We start from the raw sequence: 24,678 nt of genomic DNA on the forward strand, positions 1-24,678 counted from the left end.
AGAGTGCAAGACAATTACTTGTTTCTCCACTGTGGGCTACCTTGTTATCATATGTGTTGTCATCCTTGTCACCTCCTGGAGATTCTTAATTCTTCTATATCTTCCTTTGTATTTTGCAGCTCATCAAGTCAAACATTAGGCTCTTTGTGAGTAGAATAAAGTCTTATAACTGATGATCTCGGTGAAGTTGGTACTGCAAGCTCATAGCTGATCCAGAATATCTCTGGTAGGCCATGAAGCAGAGATTAAATACAGCACTGTGGACAAGAGAGATACTATGAACTCTCTGGGGAATGTGTCAGCTCAGTCCAGCCCTGGTAGGTAATTAGCTCAGCTACCAGGGGGCAAAGCCAAATTCATTCAGGGAAAAAAATCACTCTCAGCCGTCTGCTCAGCAGGATGGTGGTTAAAAAGCAAAGTGAGATTTAAACTCTGATTCACCACTTTTTAGTACCTGCATGACCTGGGAAATTTCCATTGACTTCCTCACTTCTGTTTCCTCATCTACAAATTGGTGATAACAATAGACTTTCTCATCGAATTGTCCTTATGGTTAAATGTAATATTGAGTGTGAACAATATATCCTAATTGGCCATAATAGCCTTAAGATGAATTTTTAGGAGTCAATTACATTACAAAATATCGAATATTGATTTAACCTGGATTCAGAAAATTAAGATTATGTCATCTGGTCCCATCACTTCATGGCAAATAGATGGAGAAACAGTGGAAACAGTGGCTGACTTTATTTTGGGGGGCTCCAAAATCACTGCAGATGGTGATTGCAGCCATGAAACTAAAAGACACTTACTCCTTGGAAGGAAAGTTATAACCAACCTAGATAGCATATTAAAAAAACGGAGACATTACTTTGTCAACAAAGGTCCGTCTGGTCAAGGCTATGGTTTTTCCAGTAGTCATTTATGGATGTGAGAGTTGGAGTATAAAGAAAGCTGAGCACTGAAGAATTGATGCTTTTGAACTGTGGTGTTGGAGAAGACTCTTGAGAGTCCCTTGGACTGCAAGGAGATCCAACCAGTCCATCCTAAAGGAGATCAGTCTTGGGTGTTCATTGGAAGGACTGATGTTGAAGCTGAAACTCCAATACTTTGGCCACCTGATGTGAATCACTGACTCACTGGAAAAGACCTGGGTGCTGGGAAAGATTGAAGGTGGGAGGAGAAGGGGACGACAGAGGATGAGATGGTTGGATGGCATCACCAACTCAATGGTCGTGAGTTTGAGTAAACTCTGGGAGTTGGTGATGGACAGGGAGGCCTGGCGTGCTGCAGTCCATGGGGTCGCAAAGGGTCAGACACGACTGAGCAACTGAACTGAACTGATGGCTGAATTGGGTTGTTGTGTGGTAGAAACCAACCCAACATGGTAAAACAATTTTCCTCCAGTCATCAAATAAGTTTTAAAAAATGAACAAAAGAAGAGGGATCTATCGTTCCAGCAACACAAATGAAGCAAGCTCACAGGATTAGGAGAAAGGCTATTTTTACAGAGAACTGGTTGTTATTCAGGCCTCATATATATTTACTTCAAAGTGGTATAGTTTTGTGCTCCTCTACTCTCAGAGAACTCATTGATTTAGATATTTCAAACTGACTTTATCAGGAGAGAGGGTATAAATTCAACATTTGTAGAGAGAAGATGAAGACAGGGAGAGTTTCATCGGGTTTTATCAGATCCTACCACCTCTCAGGTAGATCTTAACTCTGAACTGTCTACTCAATGGGACATAGGAGCCTGGTCTGAAATAGGGTGCATCCTGAGCATCTTCCTTATTGAGCCCACAACTTCCCTGTTCCTTAGCCTATAGATGAGGGGGTTCAGCATCGAGGTGAGGATGGTGTCAAACAAAGAGAGCCTGGTTCAGAGCAGAGGTGTGAGAAGATCAGGCCTCATGTATATTAGCATGGCTGGGGCATAGTAAAACGTGACCACAGTAAGATGGGAGGAGCAGCAGCCAGGGCCTCGTTCCTGCCTTCAGGGGAGTTCATTTGCAGGACCTGGAGGAAGACGAGAGTATAGGAAGTCAGAATGAGGCTTGTGGGGAGAAGAACCACAACGATGCTGGTCACTACTACTCCTTTCTCATAGGCAGATATGTCCTCACAAGACAGCTTCACGAGGGCTTTGACTTCACAAAAAAAGGTGGTAGAGCTCTCAGGAGCCACAGAGGGGAACGTGCATGGCATAAGCCGTGTGGACCAAGGGTGCCAGAGCCCCTCCCACCCAGAACCCCACAGCCACCAGCTGGAAAACCCAGTGGCTGATGATGATTGAGTGTTTGAGAGGATGACAGGTAGCCACATAGCGGTCATAAGCAATGAGTGTCAGGAGGAGACACTCTGCTATCCCAAGAGTCAAGGTAAAGAAGATTTGGGCCCCACGGCCAATCAGGGAAATGGTTTCTCTTCCCTGAGAAAAAGTTGACCACCATTTTGGGGACTGTGCAAGAGATGAAAATCAGGTCAATGAGAGAGAGTTGGCTAAGCAGGAAATACATGGAGGTATGAAAGTAGGGATCTGTCCAGATGGGAAGGATCAAGCTGGTATTGCCAATGATGTAGATGAGGAGGATGAGATCAGTATGTCTCCTTCCTGGGAAAAGGCCCAAGAGAATGAAATCTGTGCTCAGTGTCTTGTTTCCTGTCTCCATGTTGTCTCCTTACCAGCTTCACCTGAAAGAAAACGGAGACTTTTAAACACATGTGTAAATGAGAAAGGAATTAAACCAGAAACATAAATTTAGTAATTGATGGCATGACATAGAACATTTTGGGGGAACTGAAAACAGAATTTTATCTGCTTCATAAAGGTGCTAAAACCATAGGAGAAAAATTAATAACTAGAGCATAAAAGTGACACTAGATTTTTTTTCCCATCAATGTCCTAACCCTTCCTGTAGGCAAGCGTTTTCACTTTTAATTATCTTCTTCTCATAATATGAACAATTCTAATATTTATGCATTTTTTCATACTCATAGTTTCAGTCAATGCAATCTTGGTATCACACAAGGATACTTTAATGAAATAAATCTATAGTTTAGGTATAATATGAACTAAACACATCTACTGAAGTTAACAATTGTGTTTTGGGAAACTCTAATATCACATATTTAACTTGATGTTGAATTTCCTTCAGGATCAGATCAGATCAGGTCAGTCACTCAGTCGTGTCCGACTCTTTGTGACCCCATGAATTGCAGCACGCCAGACCTCCCTGTCCATCACCAACTCCCGGAGTTCACTCAGACTCACGTCCATCGAGTCAGTGATGCCATCCAGCCATCTCATCCTCTGGCGTCCCCTTCTCCTCCTGCCCCCAATCCCTTCCAGAATCACAGTCTTTTCCAATGAGTCAACTCTTTGCATGAGGTGGCCAAAGTACTGGAGTTTCAGCTTTAGCATCATTCCTTCCAAAGAAATCCCAGGGCTGATCTCCTTCAGAATGAACTGGTTGGATCTCCTTGCAGTCCAAGGGACTCTCAAGAGTCTTCTCCAACACCACAGTTCAAAAGCATCAATTCTTCGGTGCTCAGCCTTCTTCACAGTCCAACTGGGGCCATTGAATGCTGAAATATACTAGGGCTTCAGAAAATTTTTCCCTCTTAGTAGAATGGGTTTTCTAAGTCTTCCTGCACCAAATGTATTCAGAGATTAAACAAGCAGCAAAGATTAAATTTGATATCTCTCAGAAGGATAATAAAGGACACAATTTTTAAAGTTGATGCCCATTCTTACTGTATTTTACAGTCAACTTGGATGGAATTTTATTTCATTTATATAGAGAGAAACAAGGAAATTGCCTTAAGGTTTACAGCTTCCCCCAGTTGCCCTTTGCACTGATGGCCAACCTAATCCATCAGAAAAAGAAATACCCAGATACCTGAGTGAAATGCAGATAAAGTAGTTTATTGAATCTCTGTGAACACAGTAGCCTCTGCCTTGAGTCCCTCAGCCAGAGGGAGGAGGTGCTGCCCTATCTCTTTCTTTCTACTTGGTTTCTTGAACTACTTTGAGCTTTTACTTGTGGCTCTTGGACATTACTATGTATCAGGACCACATGGACTGCTTACTATTAATAAAATGTACTCCCAGAGAATTGGATGCTTAGGTCTAGGATGAGATCCTGAAACCTTCATCTGTAAGTGGAGCCCATGTGATTCTGATGTTGGAAATATAGGCTGTGCTTGAGAAGCCTGATCCTGGATAAGTTCTGTGTATGCGTGTTAAGTCATTTCAGTCACATCTGACTCTTTGTGACCCTATAGACTGTAGCTGTCCAGGCTCCTCTGTCTATGGGATTCTCCAGGCAAGAATACTGGAGTGGGTTGCCATGCCCTCCTCCAGGGCATCTTCCTGGCCCAGGGACCGAACCCAAGTCTCTTACATCTCCTGTACTGCCAGGCAGGTTCTTTACCATTAGTGCCACCTGGGAAGCCCTCTGGCTAAGGCACAGGGCTCATATTCAGTAGTGATGTCTGTGCATTGTGTTACATACTCCTCTTAGCCCCAGAAACACATGCATAAATTGTATTTCATATTTTCTCTTAAACTACATAATTAACTGAATTGATTGGTACCTTTAGATTGCTGCAGAGCTTTGATCCTGTAACCATAGGCAGTAGTGGAATAATTACTATTGTTCTGTGTCATATATCAAATTTATTAACTGAAGCCAATAGATCTGATAAAATGCTATTATACACCTTGATGTCCATACATTTCATGGATCCCCAGGTGATTAAAAACAGCATTTTCTGTTTCAAATGAAGAATTTATTACTCTCAATGGAGTTTGCCTCTCAGAGCCACCAAAGTGAACTGATACCAGCTTGATGCCTTTGCATGAATGATCAATGCCAAAATAATTCATTGCTTTACTGAGTTACCTTAACAAACTATGGAGAGCACAGTCATATTAGTGACTTGATATAAGTTGTTGTTCCAAATTTTCCAATAAGTAGTTTCATAGGCCCACACTATGAATTTTACCACTTCTATAAATCTTCCTAGACCAACCACACTTTGTGTGTATGTAATTAAAAATTATGGAAGTAGCCAAAGATGTACTGAGGTGAGAGAGGGTTAGCTCTTTTTCCAATGACCCCACTAAAACAGGGGGAAAATAAATAAGAAAGCAACTTAGGAAGTTTCAGACTAAATTCTGTCAGACCTACAGACATTTACTGACCAAACATGTATGAGAAACAGGCTCACAAGAAACTTCATGGAATCTATTCTGTGAGTTCAAGGAAGCCTAGTCTTCCTAGATGTTCTCACCACCTTCTGTATGAACAATTAATTTCATTCATTCAACAGTGAGAGGTAGGTTTCTAGCATCCAGAAAGCCAGCATTGTGCAAACAGAATCCAAAGTTTAAGGCTTGATATGGCCTGGCTGGTGAGTTTAGCCTAGATCCCTCATAATTTAAAGTAAGGATACACAAAACCAAGCTTTACTCATGAGTAGAGAATGTATCTAAGATAACTTTTAATAGTTAATCCATATATTAAGGTTACATTTAATTTTACTTGTAGCAACCCATTTCTACTATTCACCATGTTAAACAGCAAGACACTATTTCCACCAATACAATTTTATCTTGTCAATCTTTAATTAGTGATTATCCATTTCTTCTTAAGTAAAACATTTAAGAGCCTCTGGTCTAGAACCTAAGAGCTCATCTAGTTCAATATTCTTTGATTCTAAGACAACCGAGCACAAAACCTAATTGATACTGTGAAATACTTTCACACTGAAACTGGTAACCTTGTTAGGTTTTCTCTTTTACCAATATTTTGATATTCTGAGGCCACATACCAGTGTTTTGTTCTTTAAAAAAACTGTCATATGAGTTGACTGACAGTATAAATGAAGTCTAACATATCTTAATTCTGGTCCCTGGAGCACAGACTCTACAGGAGAATTTATCTCTTTCTCTATCTCTACTCTCTCTTTTTTAAAAAGATTCTAATCTAGATTGAATGGCTTGATGAAGGAAAAAAGTTCCAGTGTTATTTCTCATGATCCACATGTAGGAGGCATGAATATCCCTGGAATCCTGGCTGTCTAGAGCAGATACAACATGTCCAGGAACCAGCAAAACCATTTTGCATGTTGGCTCTTCCCCAGGAGGCAGTAAAGAAGTGGGAGTTCAGATATGCCAAGCTAAAGTTTTTTGTTTGTAATTTACTTCATTGGCTCAATACAGTATGGTCCAACTCATTCACTGGATGACAGTGTTTCACTCACTTTAGCTGTACAGTGAGGTTGGCGTGTCCAGAAGGAGATGCTTTAGCTCAAGGGACAGTTGATACAGAACTACTTAGGAGAAATGAGCACTTGACAAGTTCATCACTGAATCACTCTCTTTTGTACAGAATCTGGCTGTTTACAAATATTATCTGGTAGGATGAGCCACAAAAACCACTGGGATAGAGACAGCGGGGGTTTCCCCCCCTCTACACCATAGATTAAGAAATTTATACTCCAAGAAATTAAGTGAGCTGTTGGTCAGAAAATAGATACTTGAACCTACTGAATCTTGTGCTCACGTGTATCTTCCTCTCAAAATGCACTCTCCTGTGCAAGTAAGATGACAGTATTATAGTGATTTTTATTCTCTATTTTAACAAAATGCTCTCTATAATTAACACCAAAAATACTCCAGCCACGGAGGGATATTAGAGTTTGGATTATTCAGGCAAGTGAGGAGAACATCAAGAGAAAATTAAGTGAGAATTTTTCTCTTGTCTGAAACTGAAAGTCTGAGGAGTAAGTCTTTATTTCTTATTCATTTCTGAACAAGTGATTTGGCATTAAATAAATGTCTGTAGTAAGAGGCTGGTGAAAGCTAAGTGAAGTGCCAGGGTAGAAGACAGTTTGGGCAAGAGGTAAGGATGGCTATTCTTCCAAGGTATAATAGAAGAAGATGTCTTATGAGCAATTAGTCAAATCTAGAAGATGAAAGGTGTGCTAATTCTGCACCTTACAAGGAAAGTATTATATAGACTATATTCTTATTAAAAGCAAAGTATTAAAAGAATCTAAAAAACAAAAACTCTCAGATCAATGCCAATGTTAATGCAGGAAATGCACAAGATGGATTGAAAAGAAATTGCTGAGAAGAGCAAAAAAACAGAACATGGACATGAGGAAACACAAACTAGAAGGGAATAGAATCAAACAATTGGAATGCACTTTGTGAGAATGACTGACATGTAACTAATTTAACATGGAATATTTTGTTTAGGTAACAGAAAAGTATGTATAAATACATTTTGTGAGTCATTGTTTTTGTAATGAAATTATTTAAAATCTCATCTCTGGAGGTGTGCGAGTATTTGTGTGTAAACATGGGTATGAACTTATATTTTAGGTGATTCATTTACTTATGTATACTTTAGATGGCCTCTTAGTCTTTATATTTCAGTAGGTTATTTTCCTCCCACTCTCTAACAAACAGAGAACATCAAAATTCTTGCATACTTTGTTTAGGTGGAGAACATGGTTTTCATTTATCACTGTAAACCCAAACAATTTTATAGCATTTTCTACATAGCTGCTAGATGTAGGACACTATCTGGGCAAGAAAATTTCATTGTCATTAGATATAGGATGTTCTGTCTCCTTTAATTTCAGGAGACACACTTTTGCTTTCTGTGGAAGAAGAATGGAATGTTCCAATTCTTTGAGAGGCAGATCAAAGGCTCAACTCTTATAAAGCCCATTACAAAATAGGATAGTAAAACTTAATTCTTTTGTGGACAATGCATACAGGGAGAACATTTCTTCTACCTGGGTTTGTAGATGTAGTAGCATACTTCAGTTCAGCTCAATTCAGATGCTCAGTCGTGTCTGACTCTTTGCAACCCCATGAACCGCAGCACGCCAGGCTTCCCTGTCCATCACCAACTCCCGGAGTCCACCCAAATCCATGTCCATTGAGTCAGTAAGGCCATCCAATGATCTCATCCTCTGTCATCCCCTTCTCCTCCTGCCCTCAATCTTTCCCAGCATCAGGGTCTTTTCAAATGAGTCAGCTTTTTGTATCAGGTGGCCAAAGTATTGGAGTTTCAGCTTCAACATCAGTCCTTCCAATGAATATTCAGGACTGATTTCCTTTAGGATGGACTGGTTCGATCTCCTTGTAGTCCAAGGGACTCTCAAGAGTCTTCTCCAACAACACAGTTCAAAAGCATCAATTCTTCGGCACTCAGCTGTCTTTATAGTCCAACTCTCACATCCATACATGACCATTGGAAAAACTAGCCTTGACTAGATGGACCTTTGTTCACAAAGTAATGTCTCTGCTTTTTAATATGCTGTCTGGGTTGGTCATAACTTTCCTTCCAAGGAGTAAGTGTCTTTTAATTTCATGGCTGCAATCACCATCTGCAGCGATTTTGGAGCCCCAAAAAATAAAGTCAGCCACTGTTTCCACTGTTCCCCCATCTATTTGCCATGAAGTGATGGGAACGGATGCCATGATCTTAGTTTTCTGAATGTTGAGCTTTAAGCCAACTTTTTCACTCTCCTCTTTCACCCTCATCAAGAGGCTCTTTAGTTCTTCCTCGCTTTCTACCATAAGGGTAGTGCCATCTGCATATCTGACGTTATTGATATTTCTCCCAGCAATCTTGATTCCAGCTTGTGCTTCCTCCAGCTCAGCGTTTCTCATGATGTACTCTGCATATAAGTTAAATAAGCAGGGTGACAATATACAGCTTTGACGTACTCCTTTTCCTATTTGGAACCAGTCTGTGATTCCATGTCCAGTTCTAACTGTTGCTTCCTGACCTGCATATCATACATAGTGAGGTCAAAATTGGAAAGCAAAAAGTTCCAATCTTAGTGTGAATGTTTAGAAAGTATCCTTACTAGTATTGTCATTTTGTGCCTCACCTCACCTGAAATCCTCAAGGTCCCTTCGTGGTGTTGTTGCTCTGTTCAGTACAGGTCTAGACCTGGTGGCATCTGGATGACTGACTTGGTCTTTATCACGATTATTCATTTCACTTCTCCTTGAGCCTCATCACTGCACTGCAATGGATTAAATAATAAGGTGCTCAACACAGGAAGACCTTGTGCAGCCAAATCTTCTCCAGGATTTGACAAATCTTCTCTATAACAGAACCAATAAGAGCCTTAATTAACTCACAACTTAACTCACCTTAACTCACAACTTAACTCACAACTGAGAGTTGGTGTACCGTCCCTCCCACTGCTGATATCACTGGGTAAAAATAGCCCAGGTTACTCTTGTAGTGTCTTTTCTATACCAGTGTCTCCCCAACTTGTCCAACTGTAGAAATCACCTGAGGATTGAGGAAACACAGGAATTCCAATGTTCCTGAGTCAAAATGCCAGGAATATGTGTATTTATCAAGGTCTCTTTGTCATTACCACCAGACAAGTGTGGCAAAAACTGATTAATGGAAGATTTTACTTGATCACCAAAAAGTGATAGCAGAGGACAGAGCTCCTGGTAGTAGATCTTAATGCTGGCTGCAGGCAGAAATTGTCTGCATCGTTCAAGAACAGGGTGGTATAGCCTTACCACTAGTAATTTAACCTTTCTCCCCACCCTTGTTCTAATATGTAGGTAACATGGAGAAACACTGTTTCCTCTTTCCTCCCAATAGATGATTAAATCTGCTGCTCTTAGGAAACATGAAGGGTGAAAAAGAAAGACCCTGAATGTGTTTGTCTTCCATACTGGAGTATGTATGGATACAGGCAGAGCCTTGATACAAAGCCTTTACCCACAAATGTGCTCAATAATAGTTGTTAACTTGGTATTACTGTTGGTTTAGAGTTTGCAGAAAAAGTGCCATTCAACCTGGTTATTGGGTAGTTCCAATCACCTTTGGGGATTAGAGCAGTAAGTTCCAAATCCCAGATCCCAGACAGAGATCCCAGTGGCATTGGCTCTGTTTTTTGAAGTTTTATTTTCCTGGATTTTCCAGCTTGTGTGTTAGACATTAGGCTGAGTGAGTTAATAGGATGATACCATCTGAAAACAGAGCCTTATTAGAGATCTGTGTCCTCGTTGATAAATTAAGAAGTCAGACTACATGGTTTCAAGTTAGAAATTTTACCAAAAAAATGAATCATAATCATCCCTATCCTTAGTTACTTTCTTCATGCATCTGGGACAAATTAGTGTGGTGAGCATATTTTCAAGAAACTGTTGACCATTTGAATGTATTCTTTGGAAAAAATGTCTATTCAGGTCCTTTGCCCCTTTAAAAAAAATGGATTATTAGAGTTTTCATTACTGAGTTGTTTTTATGAGTTCCTCAATATATTTTTGAATGCTTTATCAGATATGTGGTTTTTTAAATTTTTTTCTCATAATCTGTAAATTTCCTATTTATTTTTATTGATTGTTTCTATTTCTGTGCAGAGATTTTTCATCTGATGTCCTACTTGTTGATTCTTGCTTCTGTTGCTTGTGCTTTTGGGGTCATATCCAAAAAAAATCACTGCCAAAATCAAGGTCAGGAAGCTTTTCTCCTATGAATTTTATGTGAATGATGCAAGATAGAGGTCCAATTTCATTCCTTTGCATTTGCATATCCAATCATTTGTTGAAGAAACTATCACTTCAACCAAGTATTCTTGGATCTCTTTTCAAGTATTAGTTGATTGTATACGCCTGGATATATTTCTGGATTCTCAATTCTGTTCCATTGGTCTATGTGTCAGTTTTTATGCCATTATCATACTGTTTGGATTACTATAGCTTTGTATTATAGTTTCAAGTCAAGTAGTGTGATGTCTTCTTTCACTTTTGTTCTTTTTCAGGATTTCATTGTCTATTCAGGATCTTTTGTGGTTCCATACAAATTTTAGGGTTGTCTTTCCTATTTATCGGAGAAGGCAATGGCACCCCACTCTGGTACTCTTGCCTGGAAAATCCCATGGTGGGCTGCAGTCCATGGGATCGCTAAGAGTCGGACATGACTGAACGACACTTCACTTTGACTTTTCACTTTCATGCCTTGGAGAAGGAAATGGCAAGCCATTCCAGTATTCTTGCCTGGAGAATCCCAGGGACAGGGGAGCCTGGTGGGCTGCCGTCTATGGGGTCACACAGAGTCGGACATGACTGAAGTGACTTAGCAGCAGCAGCAGTTTCTATTTATGTGAGAAATGCCCTTAGGATCTTGATAGGGATTGCATTGAATCTATAGTTGGCTTTGTGAGATATGGATATTTTTGATAATATAAATTCTTCTATCCACTGATCAGATCAGATCAGTCGCTCAGTTGTGTCTGACTCTTTGCGACCCCATGAATCACAGCACGCCAGGCCTCCCTGTCCATCACCAACTCCCGGAGTTCACTCAGACTCACGTCCATCGAGTCAGTGATGCCATCCAGCCATCTCATCCTCTGGCGTCCCCTTCTCCTCCTGCCCCCAATCCCTCCCAGCATCAGAGTCTTTTCCAATGAGTCAACTCTTCGCATGAGGTGGCCAAAGTACTGGAGTTTCAGCTTTAGCATCATTCCTTCCAAGGAAATCCCAGGGCTGATCTCCTTCAGAATGGACTGGTTGGACCTCCTTGCAGTGCAAGGGACTCTCAAGAGTCTTCTCCAACACCACAGTTCAAAAGCATCAATTCTTCGGCACTCAGCCTTCTTCATAGTCCAACTCTCACATCCATACATGACCACAGGAAAAACCATAGCCTTGACTAGACGAACCTTTGTTGGCAAAGTAATGTCTCTGCTTTTGAATATGCTATCTAGGTTGGTCATAACTTTCCTTCCAAGGAGTAAACGTCTTTTAATTTCATGGCTGCAGTCACCATCTGTAGTGATTTTGGAGCCCCCAAAAATAAAGTCTGACACTGTTTCCACTGTTTCCCCATGAAGTGATGGGACCAGATGCCATGATCATTGTTTTCTGAATGTTGAGCTTTAAGCCAACTTTTTCAATCTCCACTTTCACTTTCATCAAGAGGCTTTTGAGTTCCTCTTCACTTTCTGCCATAAGGGTGGTGTCATCTGCATATCTGAGGTTATTGATATTTCTCCCGGCAATCTTGATTCCAGCTTGTGTTTCTTCCAGTCCAGCGTTTCTCATGATGTACTCTGCATATAAGTTAAATAAACAGGGTGACAATATACAGCCTTGACGAACTCCTTTTCCTATTTGGAACCAGTCTGTTGTTCCATGTCCAGTTCTAACTGTTGCATCCTGACCTGCATACAAATTTCTCAAGAGGCAGAAGGTATCTCTTCACTTGCTAGTGTTTTCTTCTATTTTCTTTGTCAATGTCTTATACTTTTCATTGTACAGATCTTTCACCTCCTTGGATAAATTTACTTCTAAGTCTGTCATTGTTTTGATGCTGTTACGAATGAGACTGTTCTCTGTATTACTTTTTTAGGCAGTTCATTTTTGATGCATAAAAAAACAACTAATTTTTCTATGTTGATTTTTATATTCTACAACTTTACTGAATTGTTTATTAGTTACAACTGGTTTTTTTTTAGTCCTTAGGATTTCCTTTATAGAAGGCGATTCCATCTGCAAACAAATATTTTTACTTCATAGTTTATCTATATTTCATTTTTTTGGTTTGATCTCTCTTGCTAGGACTTCTAGTACTATCTTGAAAAGTAGAGTTGATAATAGACACCTTTTTCTTATTCCTAATCCCAAAAGAAAACATTCAGTCTTTCACTATTGGATATGATGTTAGCTGTTAGCTTGTCATATATGGCCTTTATTATGTTGAGATATGTTACTTCTATTTCCACTTTTTGAGGGTATTTATAATGAATTGATTTGGAATTTTGCCAAATGTTTTTTTCACTATCTATTGAGATGATCATATAATTTTTACCTTTAATTCTATTAATGTGTTATGTTATATTTATTGATTTGAGTATGTAGAACCATTCTTGCATCCTAGGCACAAATTTCACTTGATCATGGCATATGTTCCTCTAATGTGCTGTTGAAATGATTACTAGTATTTTTGTTGTTGTTCAGCCCCCAAATCACGTCTGACTTTTCACAACCCCATTGACTGTAGTACATCAGGCTTCCCTGTCCCTCACCATCCCCCGGAGTTTGCCCAAGTTCTTATCCATTGCATTTGTGATGTCAAGCAACCATATCATCCTCTGTCACCCTCTTCTCCTTCTGCCTTCAATCTTTCCTAGCATCAGGGTCTTTTCCAATCAGTTGGCTGCTCGCATCAGGTGGCCAAAAACTGGAGCTTCAGCTTCAGCATCAGTCCTTCCAACCCTGAATATTCAGGGTTGATTTCCTTTAAGACTGACTGATTTGAACTCCTTGCTGTCCAAGGGACTCTATTTAGTTAAGGACTTTTTGTATCTATATTATCAGGGATTTTAGTCTGTAATCTCCTTGTCCTTCAGTGTTCTTATCTGATTTTGCTATCAGGGTAATTCTGGCTTCATAAAATAAGTTTGGGAATATTCCTTCCTCTTCAGTTTTGGAAAGAGTTTGAGAAGAACTGGCATTAATTATTGTTTACATGTTGGTAGATTCCATTTTTCAAGCCATCTGATTCTGAACTTCTCTTTGGTGGGAGGTATTTGACTATGAATTCAATCTTCTTACTATTAAATAATAATTGGTCTGCTCAGATTTTCTATTTATTCATTAAATCTTGGTAGGTTTTACATTTCTAGGAATTTATCTACTTCTTCTTCTGCTGCTGCTAAGTCGCTTCAGTCGTGTCAGACTCTGTGCGACCCCATAGACAGCGGCCTACCAGGCTACCCCGTCGCTGGGATTCTCCAGGCAAGAACACTGGAGTGGGTTGCCATTTCCTTCTCCAATGCATGAAAGGGAAAAGTGAAAGTGAAGTCACTCAGTCGTGTCCGACTCTTCACGATCCCATGGTCTGCAGCCCACCAGGCTCCTCCGTCCATGGGATTTTCCAGGCAAGAGTACTGGAGTGGGGTGCCATTGCCTTCTCCACTGTTTCTTCTAGGTTATCTAATTTGTGGTCATGTAATTGTTTATAGTAGTTCTTATGATTCTCAGTGTTTCTTTTTCCTTGAGGTTTAAAATTAGTTTTTTAAAAAAGAAATTAGCTGTTACTATTTGTTTATTTTTGGCTGTATTGGTTATGGTCTTCATTGCTGTGTATGGGCTTTCTCCATTTGTGGAAAGCAGGGGGCTACCCTTAGTTGTGGCATGAAGGCTTCTCATTGCAGTGGTTTCTCTTATTGCAGATCCTGGGCTCTAGAATGCATGGGGTTCAGTAGTTGAGGCATGCAGTCTCAGCAGTTGCGGCTCATGGGCTATAGAGCACAGACTCAGTAGTTGTAGCACACTGGCTTAGTTGTCCCACGGCATGTGGAATCTTCCCAGACCAGGGATTGAACCTGTGTCCCCTGCATTGGAAGGTGAATTCTTAACCACTGGACCACCAGGGATGTCCATAAAGTAATTTTTATTTGAGATTTCTTTCCCTTAATATATGCATTTATCACTATAAACATTTTAGAACTACTTTTGCTGCTAAGTTTTGATATATTGTATTTCCATTTTCACTTGAATTTGACTTTTGATTTTCCTTTTTAGTTCTATTTAGCCAGCTGGTTGTTTAAAAGTATATTGTTTTGGGGAACACGTGTACACCCGTGGCGGATTCATGTTGATGTATGGCAAAACCAATACAATATTGTAAAGTAAAAAAATAAAATAAAAGTATGTTGTTTAATTCCCACATATTTGTAGATTTTCTTCTTGTAATTGATTTCTAGTTTCATACCACTGTGGTTGGAAAGATGTATGATATGATTTCAATCATTTTTAGTTTGTTAGGGATGCTTTGCAGCCTAATATATCCTGTCCTTGAAAATGTTCCATGTGAGCTTGAGAACAATGTATATTCTACTGCTTAAATCTGATATGACGTAGTTTAATTCCAATGTTTCCTTATAGATTTTTCCATCTGCATGATCTATCCATTGTTAAATGTGGGCTATTGAAATCCCTTGCCATTATTTTTTTGTTCTCCATTTCTCCCTTAATATCTGTATGCTTTATATATTTGGGTGCTCCAATGTTGTGACTCAGATAGTACAGAATGTGCCTACAATGCAGGAGACCCAGGTTCGATCCCTGGGTCGGGATGTTCCCCTGGAGAAGGGGATGGCTATCCACTCCAGTATTCTTGCCTAGAGAATTCCACAGACAGAGGAGCCTTGTGGGCTACAGGCCATGGGGTTGCAAAGAGTCAGACACAACTCTGACTGACTAACACTTTCACTTTTCAGTGTTGGGTGAATATACATTATGATTCTTACCTCATTCTGATTAATTGACACCTTTATTATTATATAATAATCTTCCTTTTCTCTTGTTATGGTTTTTTCTTAAGGCCTGTTTCATGCGATACAAGTTATCAGTTCAGTCGCTCAATCATGTCTGACTCTTTGCAACCCCATGGACTGCAGCAAGCCAGGCCTCCCTGTCCATCATCAACTCCCAGAGCTTGCTCAAACTCATGTCCATCAAGTAGCTGATGCCATCCAACCATCTCAACTTCTGTCATCCCCTTCTCCTTATATACTTTGACTTCTCCTCCTTATATACTTATACAGATATAGGTATAGCTGCCCTTGATCTCTTTTGTTTCTATTTCTATGGGATATCTTTTTCCATCTCTTCACTTTTAGTCTATGTGCTTAGTCACTCAGTAGTGTCTGACTCTTTGCAATCTCTTGGACTGTAGCCCACCAGGCTCCTCTGTCCATGTGGATTCTCCAGGCAAGAATATTGGAGTGGGTTGCTTTGCCCTGCTCCAGGGGATGTTCCCAACCGAGGGATCAAACCCAGGTCTCCCAGTTTGCAGATGAATTCTTTACTGTCTGGGCCACCAGGGAAGCTATGTGTGGCCTAATACATGAAGTAAGTCTCACATGGACAGCAAAATTTTGGTCTTCTTTTTTTTTCTACATTCAGTCAGTTCAGTTGCTCCGTCTTGTCTGAATCTTTGCAATCCCATAAACCGCAGCTTGCCAGGCCTCCCTGTTCATCACCAACTTCCGGAGTCCAACCAAACCCATGTTCATCAAGTCGATGATGCCGTAAAACCATCTTATCCTCTGTCGTCCCCTTCTCCTCCTGCCCTCAATCTTTCCCAGCATCAGAGTCTTTTCCAATGAGTCAGCTCTTCACATCAGGTGACCAAAGTATTGGAGTTTCAGCCTCAACATCAGTCCTTCCAATGAACACCCAGGACTGATCTCCTTTAGGATGGACTGGTTGGATTTCCTTGCAGTCCAAGGGATTCTCAAGAGTCTTCTCCAACACCACAGTTCAAAAGCATCAATTCTTCAGCACTCAGCTTTCTTTATAGTCCAACTCTTTTCTGCATTGCTGCTGCTACTGCTAAGTCGCTTCAGTCGTGTCTGACTCTGTGTGACCCCATAGACGGCAGCCCACCAGGCTCCCCCGCCCCTGGCATTCTCCAGGCAAGAACACTGGAGTGGGTTGCCATTTCCTTCTCTAATGCATGAAAGTGAAAAGTGAAAGTGAAGTCGCTCAGTCGTGACCGCCTCTTCACAACCCCATGTACTGCAACCTACCAGGCTCCTCCGCCCATGAGATTTTCCAGGCAAGAGTACTGGAGTGGGGTGCCATTAGAGTCTTCTCCAACACCACAGTTCAAAAGCATCAATTCTTCGGCACTCAGCTTTCTTTAGAGTCCAACTATTTTCTGCATTAGGCCCCTCTATTTATATCAATTGGAGAGTTTAATCTATTTGCATTTAAATATTTATTAATAAGTTGGAGAAGAAAATGGCAACCCACTCCAGTGTTCTTGCCTGGAGAATCCCAGGGGCAGGAGAGCCTGGTGGGCTGACGTCTATGGGGTCACACAGAGTCGGACACGACTGAAGTGACTTAGCAGCAGCAGCAGCATGGACTTATGTTTGTCATTTTATTGTTTTCTTGTTGTTTCTTGGTTTGTTTGTTACTTTTTTCCTCTCTTGCTACATTTCTTTGTATTTTGATGATTTTCTGTAATGGCATGCTTTGATTTCTTTCTATCTTTTGTGTGTATCTTCTTTTTGTTTGTAGCTACCCTGAAACTAGGATCATGTCATCCGTTCCCATCACTTCATGGCAAATAGATGGGAAAACAATGGAAACAGTGACAGACTTTATTTTCTTGGGCTCCAAAATCACTTCAGACGGTAACTGCAGCCATGAAATTAAAAGATGCTTGCTCCTTGGAAGAAAAACTGTGACAAACCTAGACAGCATATTAAAAGACAGAGATATTACTTTGCCACCAAATGTTCATCTAGTCAAAGCTATGGTTTTCCCAGTAGTCATGTGTGGATGTGAGAGTTGGACCATAAAGAAAGCTGAGCACTGAAGAATTTGATGCTTTTGAACTGTGGTGTTGGAGAAGACTCTTGAGAGTCCCTTGGACTGCAAGGAGATCCAACCAGTCCATTCTAAAGGAAATCAGTCCTGAATATTCATTAGAAGGACTAATGCTGGAGCTGAAGCACCAATACTTTGGTCACCTCATGAGAAGAGCCAACTCAGAAAAAGCCCTGATACTGGGAAAGATTGAAGGCAGGAGGAGATAGAGATGACCTAAGACAACATGGTTGGATGGCATCGCTGCCTAAGTGGACATGAGTTTTAGCAAGCTCTGGGGATGGTGATGGACAGGGAAGCCTGGCATACAGCAGTCCATGGGGTCACAAAGAGTCAGATGCCACTGAGCGACTGAATGACCACAACATACATACATATACGAAAACTTTTCTTCTCTGCTTGATAAAGCCTTGAGAAAGAACAACAACAAAACAGAGAGAAATATAAAAACTAAACTAAATGAAATGGGAGCACTTAGTATTAACTAGAAAAGGTAAAACAAACTAGATAAAAAGTAAAACATCATCATGTAATCCAGTTGTTTTTAAACATGTTGTTGTTGTTCAGTCCCTAAGTCATGTCCAACTCTTTGCAACCCCATGTACTGCAGCATGCCAGGCTGCCCCTCACTCTCCTGGAGTTTGCCTCAGTTCATATCCATTGAATTGGTGATGCTATTCAACCATCTCATCCTCTGCCACCCTCTTCTTCTTTTACCTTCAATCTTTCATGCATTGGGATCTTTTCCAATGAGTTGATCAGGCAGCCAATGTATTGAAGCTTCAGTTTCAGCTTCAGTCCTTCCAATGAGTATTAAGGGTTGATTTCCTTTAGGATTGACTGGTTTGATCTCCTTGCTGTCCAAGGGACTCTCAAGAGTCTTCTGTGGCACCACAATTTGAATTTTAAACATGGCTGCTCATTAAAAACACACCTGGAGCCTTGGGGGGAAAAAGTCAATACATGGGCATTTGTATTTTTCCAAAAATTCCAAGAAAATTCTGATATGCATCTGGATTTTTAAAAATAATTACATGTTTTTCTATTTAATGGTCGTTTTAGTGATATGGAATTCTATTGTTTTATGTTGACCAATAGTGATATAATGGTATTAAGTGAATACTAGTTACATAATCAAAAGAGTAAAAGATATTTATCGGTTTAAATATTTACCATACAGTGATTGTAGGAGCTGATAATGCTGAGAAATTATCATTCTCTACAATAATTACAATATTTTTAAATTTCACTACAACTTTTTAAAATAAAGCACCAATATCATTTATATTTTTGAATATAATTTTAGATTTATTTTACATATACACAATGGAATATTACTCAACCATAAAAGGGAATGAAATTAGGTCATTTGTAGTGATGTGGAATGACCTAGAGTCTGTCATACAGAGTAAAGTAAGTCAGAAAGAGAAAAACAAATATCATATATTAATGCATTATATATGGAGTATAGAGAAATGGTACAGATGAATTTATTTACATTGTAGAAGAAAGTTTTTAGTTTTTTTCTCTCAGCTTTGACTAAGGCTGATTCTAGCACTCATTTTGCATTCCTCCTAAAGTGAATATAGTAAATCTTTATTATCTTTAAAATAAAGTTCCATATGTCATGCCTAGGAGGAAGGCTTTCAAGAGTCTAGTTCTCTTAATTCCCTACTGAATGCTAAGTTCAGTGCCTGGCCTTCAGTTGCACAGACATTTGTAATGTAGCACTCATTTCCTGCTTTCTTTTCTGATTAACACACTGTAACTTGTTGTAACTTGTTAGCAGTGCTAGATAGAAGGTACCATCATTTTATCCCAGTTTCTCAGATTGTCAGAATTTTGTGTCTTATTTAGTGCTATGTTTGCTTTAGACAATGGATTTGAACTCAGAAGGAGGAGCACAAAGAATCAGAAACGTGTGTTGGAGCCAAGAGAAAGAAAAGACAGATTTACCCTTTGTTTCTCATGAAACAAAATGCTGACATTACGTTGAATGTGTATGATATTTTGGCAATCTAAAAGCTGCTTTTCTTCATTCAAGAAAGATCAGACTATTTTAATATCACAGTTGTTGAAAGTATATATCAGAAGTTCTGCTTCCTGAGCCAATCCTGGAATTGTGAGATTTCTCGCTGTTCTGAGGAGCAGCTCATCCCTTCTTCACAGGTATATTTGAGTGGATGAGTGCATTCATAATTTGGGCATACATGAGCAAAAATGATGCCCTGTGTTATTTAGAAAATAAGTGTGTTTTCAGAATTTTGTGTCAGAAGAACTGGCTCTTTGATGGTGCTCTGAGACCATGGACAGATTCTTTTATGTTTTATTTGCACACAACAAAAGGATTGAAATAAATACTTTTAACATTTCTATAATTTATAACAGAATTTTTCAAGTCTCAAAGGCTCCTGAAAGCAATTTAAATAAATATGCTAACATAAGATTATAATCATGTATAACAATGTAGATGTCTTTTCATCTTTCTCAGGGGGAATCTATTGATGACTCTACTCTTCAAAGCTTCTATAACATCCTTGTTTCTCAGACTATAGATGAGTGGGTTAAGCATAGGGGTAAGGATGGCGTTAAACATAAAAAGACATTGATTTAATTTGGGAGTCTTAGAAGACCCTGGTCTCATGTAGACCAATATGGCAGGGCCAAAGTAGAGGCTGACCACACAAAGGTGGGAGGAGCAGGTGGCCAGAGCTTTGTTCCTGCCCTCAGAGGAGTTCATGCGGAGGACAGCAAGAAAGATGAGGGTGTAGGAGGCCAGGATGAGACTTAGAGGGATGAGGACCACCAGAAAGCTTGAGACCACCACTGACTTCACATAGGCTGAAATGTCCTCACAAGTGAGCTTCAAGAGGGCCATGACCTCACACAAAAAATGCAGGATCTCTCGGGGGTGACAAATGGGAAAATGCATGGCATAGGCTGTATGAACCAGGGAAGTTATTGCTCCCCCTGTCCAGGACACAATGACCATCTTTTTGCAGGTGACATCGCTGATAATGATTGAGTAACAAAGTGGGTTACAGATGGCAATGTAGCGGTCATAGGACATGAGAGTTAGCAGGAGGCACTCAGCAATTCCCAGGGTTAAGCTGAAGAAGATCTGGGTTCCACAACCTACCTGTGATATGATTCTTTCTCCTGAGAAGAAGTTTGTGACCATTTTGGGGACAGAACTTGAGATCAAGGCCAAGTCAATGAGGGAGAGGTGGCTGAGCAGAAAGTACATGGGGGAGTGGAGTTGCAAATCTAGCCAGATGAGGAGAATGAGAACAACATTGCTCATAACAGCCACACAGTAGACCAAAAGGATAAGGTAGATAAGGATCACAAGGTGGCTGAACTCAGGCCAGAGCCCCAGGAGAATAAAATCTGTGGATATAGTCTTATTGTTTCTCTCCATGGATGAACATTATTGCCCAGGAAACAACTTTAAGAACACTGTTCCATCTGATGATGTGTTACTGCACAGCTCGTCTATTTTCCTTACTCCCAGGACTCCTTTGAATATTTTTTTGTAACTTTTTTCCTGTTGAGCTCTCTTCAGTATTATGCATAACTTCTCAAAATATATAATTTTCATTAATTATCTCATGGATTATTTAATAACCTAATGTTTACACAGTGTACCTACTGTTACAAACTATAACCACTAACACTAACCAAATAAGAACACAGATGCATTGAATGTGCTATCAATAACAAGTCAGTCAATTTGATGACAATTCTTAAAGAGCTAATTTAGTCATCACCTTGAGGCCCACACAGCTTCAACACAACAGTTATGATGATTTTACATTTTGAAAAGTCAACATTTTCACTCAATCTTATGAGGTTTCATGAAAAAAAAAAATTCTTTTGAAGATGGGAAATAGAGCCTTGATAACCTGAGTAAAGAAAAACATTTTCAGAATTGAATGTGGTCTATGTTCACCTTTTCCTCTCATTTGGGGAACTTTCCCACTTCCCATGAGTCCTCCTTACTTTGATCCTGATTCAAGCTATGGCAAACCTAGACAGCATATTAAAGAGCCAAGACATCACTTTGCTGACAAAGGTCCATATAGTTAAAGCTATAATTTTTCCAGTAGTCATGTATGGATGTGAGGACTGGATCATAAAGAAGGCTGAGCACCAAAACTGATGCTTTTGAACTGTGGTGTTGGAGAAGACTCTTGAGAGTACCTTGGACAGCAAAGAGATCAAACCAGTCAATCCTAAAGGAAATCAACCCTGAATATTCATTTAAAGGATTGATGCTGCCCCTTTGATAAAGCTCCAATACTTAGGCCACCTGATGTGAAGAGCTGACTCATTGGAAAAGACTCCAATGCTGGGAAAGATTGAGGGCAGGAGGAGAAGTGGGTTACAGAAGATGAGATGTTTGAATGGCTTCATCGTCTCAATGGACATGAGATTGAGAAAACTCTGGGATTTAGTGAAGGAAAGGGAAGTCTGGTATGCTGCTGTCCATGGGTTCACAAAGAGTCAGATACCACTGAGCGACTGAACAATAGCAACAAGTATCTCTTAAGTCAACTGAACTGGAACAGAATGACCAACTATATATAGCACCAGTATTTAGGGAAGAACCTTAAAAATATGATTTTTGCCAGTTTCACTAAGTCACCCTCCTCCTTGTAAACTTTGAAGCTATCATCAATGTAATTCCTGGTACTAGCTGATGTTGCACAAGGAGAAACACAAGGTCAAGATGAAAGAGATTGCTAGGATACCGCTTGTAAGAAATTATTTATTTTAAAAGGCAGGATATCTTCTGTTTAGCAAAGTTTTGGTTGGGTTTATTAACTCTATAAGCAGAAAGATTATTGTGGACCAGTTAAAAGTATAACTTCTAGAAGATCAGTACCATGGTTTAGAGCTCCTGCTAAAAGACCACATTTACCTACCTGATATCCTTGGTCTAGGAGAATCGTCCTTCTGTGCCTCTCTTCTCTCCTTTGTAAAACTGGACTAAAGCAAACCCACAACATAGGGGGGATATGCAGATTAAAAGTATCAATGAGTATAGATTTGAGGACATTGCCTGGGCAGCAGTGTTAAATGCATATAGTAGGCATAATTGAAGTTTACTTTGCACAAGAGGCAGAATCAGGCCTTCTGGTCCCTTATTACACACAGAGCTGTGTACACTGAGTAATACAGTTAATCAGAGTGATTCTGCTGTGTTTCTTGTAGGTTGACTGGTAAGGTGCATTGGACTGAGAGGATATTTTGCAAAGTGAAATAAGTCAGAAAAAGTCAAATACTGTGCTGCTGCTGCTGCTGAGTCACTTCAGTCGTGTCCGACTCTGTGCGACCCCATAGGTGGCAGCCCACCAGGCTCCCCGTCCCTGGGATTCTCCAGGCAAGAACACTGGAGTGGGTTGCTATTTCCTTCTCCAATGCATGAAAGTGAGAAGTGAAAGTGAAGTCACTCAGTCGTGTCCGACCCTCAGCGACCCCATGGACTACAGGCTACCAGGCTCCTCCGTCCACGGGATTTTCCAGGCAAGAGTACTGGAATGGGGTGCCATTGCCTTCTCCACAAATACTGTGCTATATCACTTATATGTGGGATCTAAAAACCAATGAACAGAGAGTAATAGATACTGAGAACAAACAGGTGGTTGCCAGAGTATAGAGGGTTGAGGGGCAGAGAGAAATATGAGTCACAAACATGAAATATACAGAGAGGGGAGTATAGCCAACATCTAAATAATATCTTTGTGTGGTAATATTGCAACTAGACTTATCATAGTGATCATTTTAAAAAGTATAGAAATAAGGACTTCCTTGGTGGTCCAGTGGTTAAGAATACATGCTTTCACTGCAGGTGGCATGAGTTTGAGCCCTGGTCAGGGAACTTAGATCGCACATGCCAACAGCATGGCCAATAAAAATGTACATAGAAAGACTGAATCACTATGTTGTGTACCAGGAAAACATTGTATTGTAGGTCAGTTATACTTCAATAACAATCAAATGAACAAAATCACAGAAAAAGATCATATTTGTGGTTACTAGGGCTGGTGGGATAGGAGCAGAGGAAATTGGCTGAAGATGGTCCTTTTGACTAAAAAGTACAAGCTTCTAGTAATAAGGTAAATAAACATTAGAGATATAATGTACAACATGATAAATATAATTAAACTGCTGTATGTTAAATATGAAAGCTGTAACTAGAATAAATCCTGAGTTCTCATCAAAAGAAAATTTTTTTGCATTTCTTTAATTTTGTATCTATATGAGATGATGTTCACTAAACTCACTGTTAATTATTTCATGATGTGTGTAAGTCAAATCTTTATGCTGTACACCTTAAACTTATACAGTGCTGTATGTCAATATCTCAATAAAACTAGAAGAAAAAATAATGTAAAGGACAGGAACTTATAACAGGTTTCTGAGTGCTGTATGGGAGGAAGTGTTGTGACTAAGCCACAGATTTGAGGCATGTTTTTAAAAACCCAGTGGATAGAGGGACAGCAATTCAGTTTTACTTGAACTAATAAATCATATTATCCACTTTCAAAGTCCCAGCTTAAATGTCCCCTCCTCTGTGGTCCTCCCAGTTAGCATCCACTGCTTCTCTGTCCTCTTTTATGTTCATCAGTTTATCACAGTGTATGTTGCAGTTTGCCTTAAGGCACAGTTATTTGTGGATAAATCTTTAACCCTGTAGATTGTTAGCCTTTTCAGAGGAGAGGTTCTGCTTTTTTCCCTTAAATAAAATACTTTGAACTCCCAAGATTGCCTAGGCTTGTAAATTGAAGAAGCAGGTTATCAATAACCATGACAAGATGAATTTTGTTCCCATATTTTCTGCTTATAGCTTCTGAGAAGTTAATAATACAATATTTGATTCTTGCAGTTCCATGAAATCAAGTGTTCCAAAGTTACATACAGCTGCCTATTGAAAAATCACCTGTCCCCTCCTTCAGACTTATTAAATCATATTCTCCAAGTGCTTACAATAAGATAAGATTAAGATACAGAGATGTAATACAGTAATTGCATTATATAAACAAGGAAATGAAACTCATTGATTTTAATTGACTTGATTAAATTGACTCAAAGCTGTACAATATTTGCTAGTTCACATGGTAAGTCAGTCAAGTAAAACTTGAAAACTAGACATATCTTTCAACTGCATCCAGTATTTTATTGTAAGTTGTTTCCAGAACAACAAAAATGTCTCACTTCTTAATCATTTTTTCCCATTTATTACAGGGTATATCTAA

The 24,678-nt window shown here is 39.7% G+C and overlaps 1 protein-coding gene and 1 pseudogene across 1 annotated transcript; both read right to left on the reverse strand.

The window, feature by feature from the left end:
* Window positions 1-609: 609 nt before the first annotated feature.
* On the reverse strand, window positions 610-2,672 carry LOC132345737 (olfactory receptor 2AJ1-like; annotated as a pseudogene).
* A 17,196-nt stretch (window positions 2,673-19,868) lies between these two features.
* OR2AV2 (olfactory receptor family 2 subfamily AV member 2) lies at window positions 19,869-20,837 on the reverse strand. The gene has a single exon (NM_001390193.1). It carries the CDS (start codon window positions 20,835-20,837, stop codon window positions 19,869-19,871), a length of 969 nt encoding a protein of 322 aa, NP_001377122.1.
* Window positions 20,838-24,678: the final 3,841 nt, after the last annotated feature.

Source organism: Bos taurus, chromosome 7, assembly GCF_002263795.3.
Source record: "Bos taurus isolate L1 Dominette 01449 registration number 42190680 breed Hereford chromosome 7, ARS-UCD2.0, whole genome shotgun sequence".
Classification (NCBI taxonomy): Eukaryota; Metazoa; Chordata; class Mammalia; order Artiodactyla; family Bovidae; genus Bos; species Bos taurus.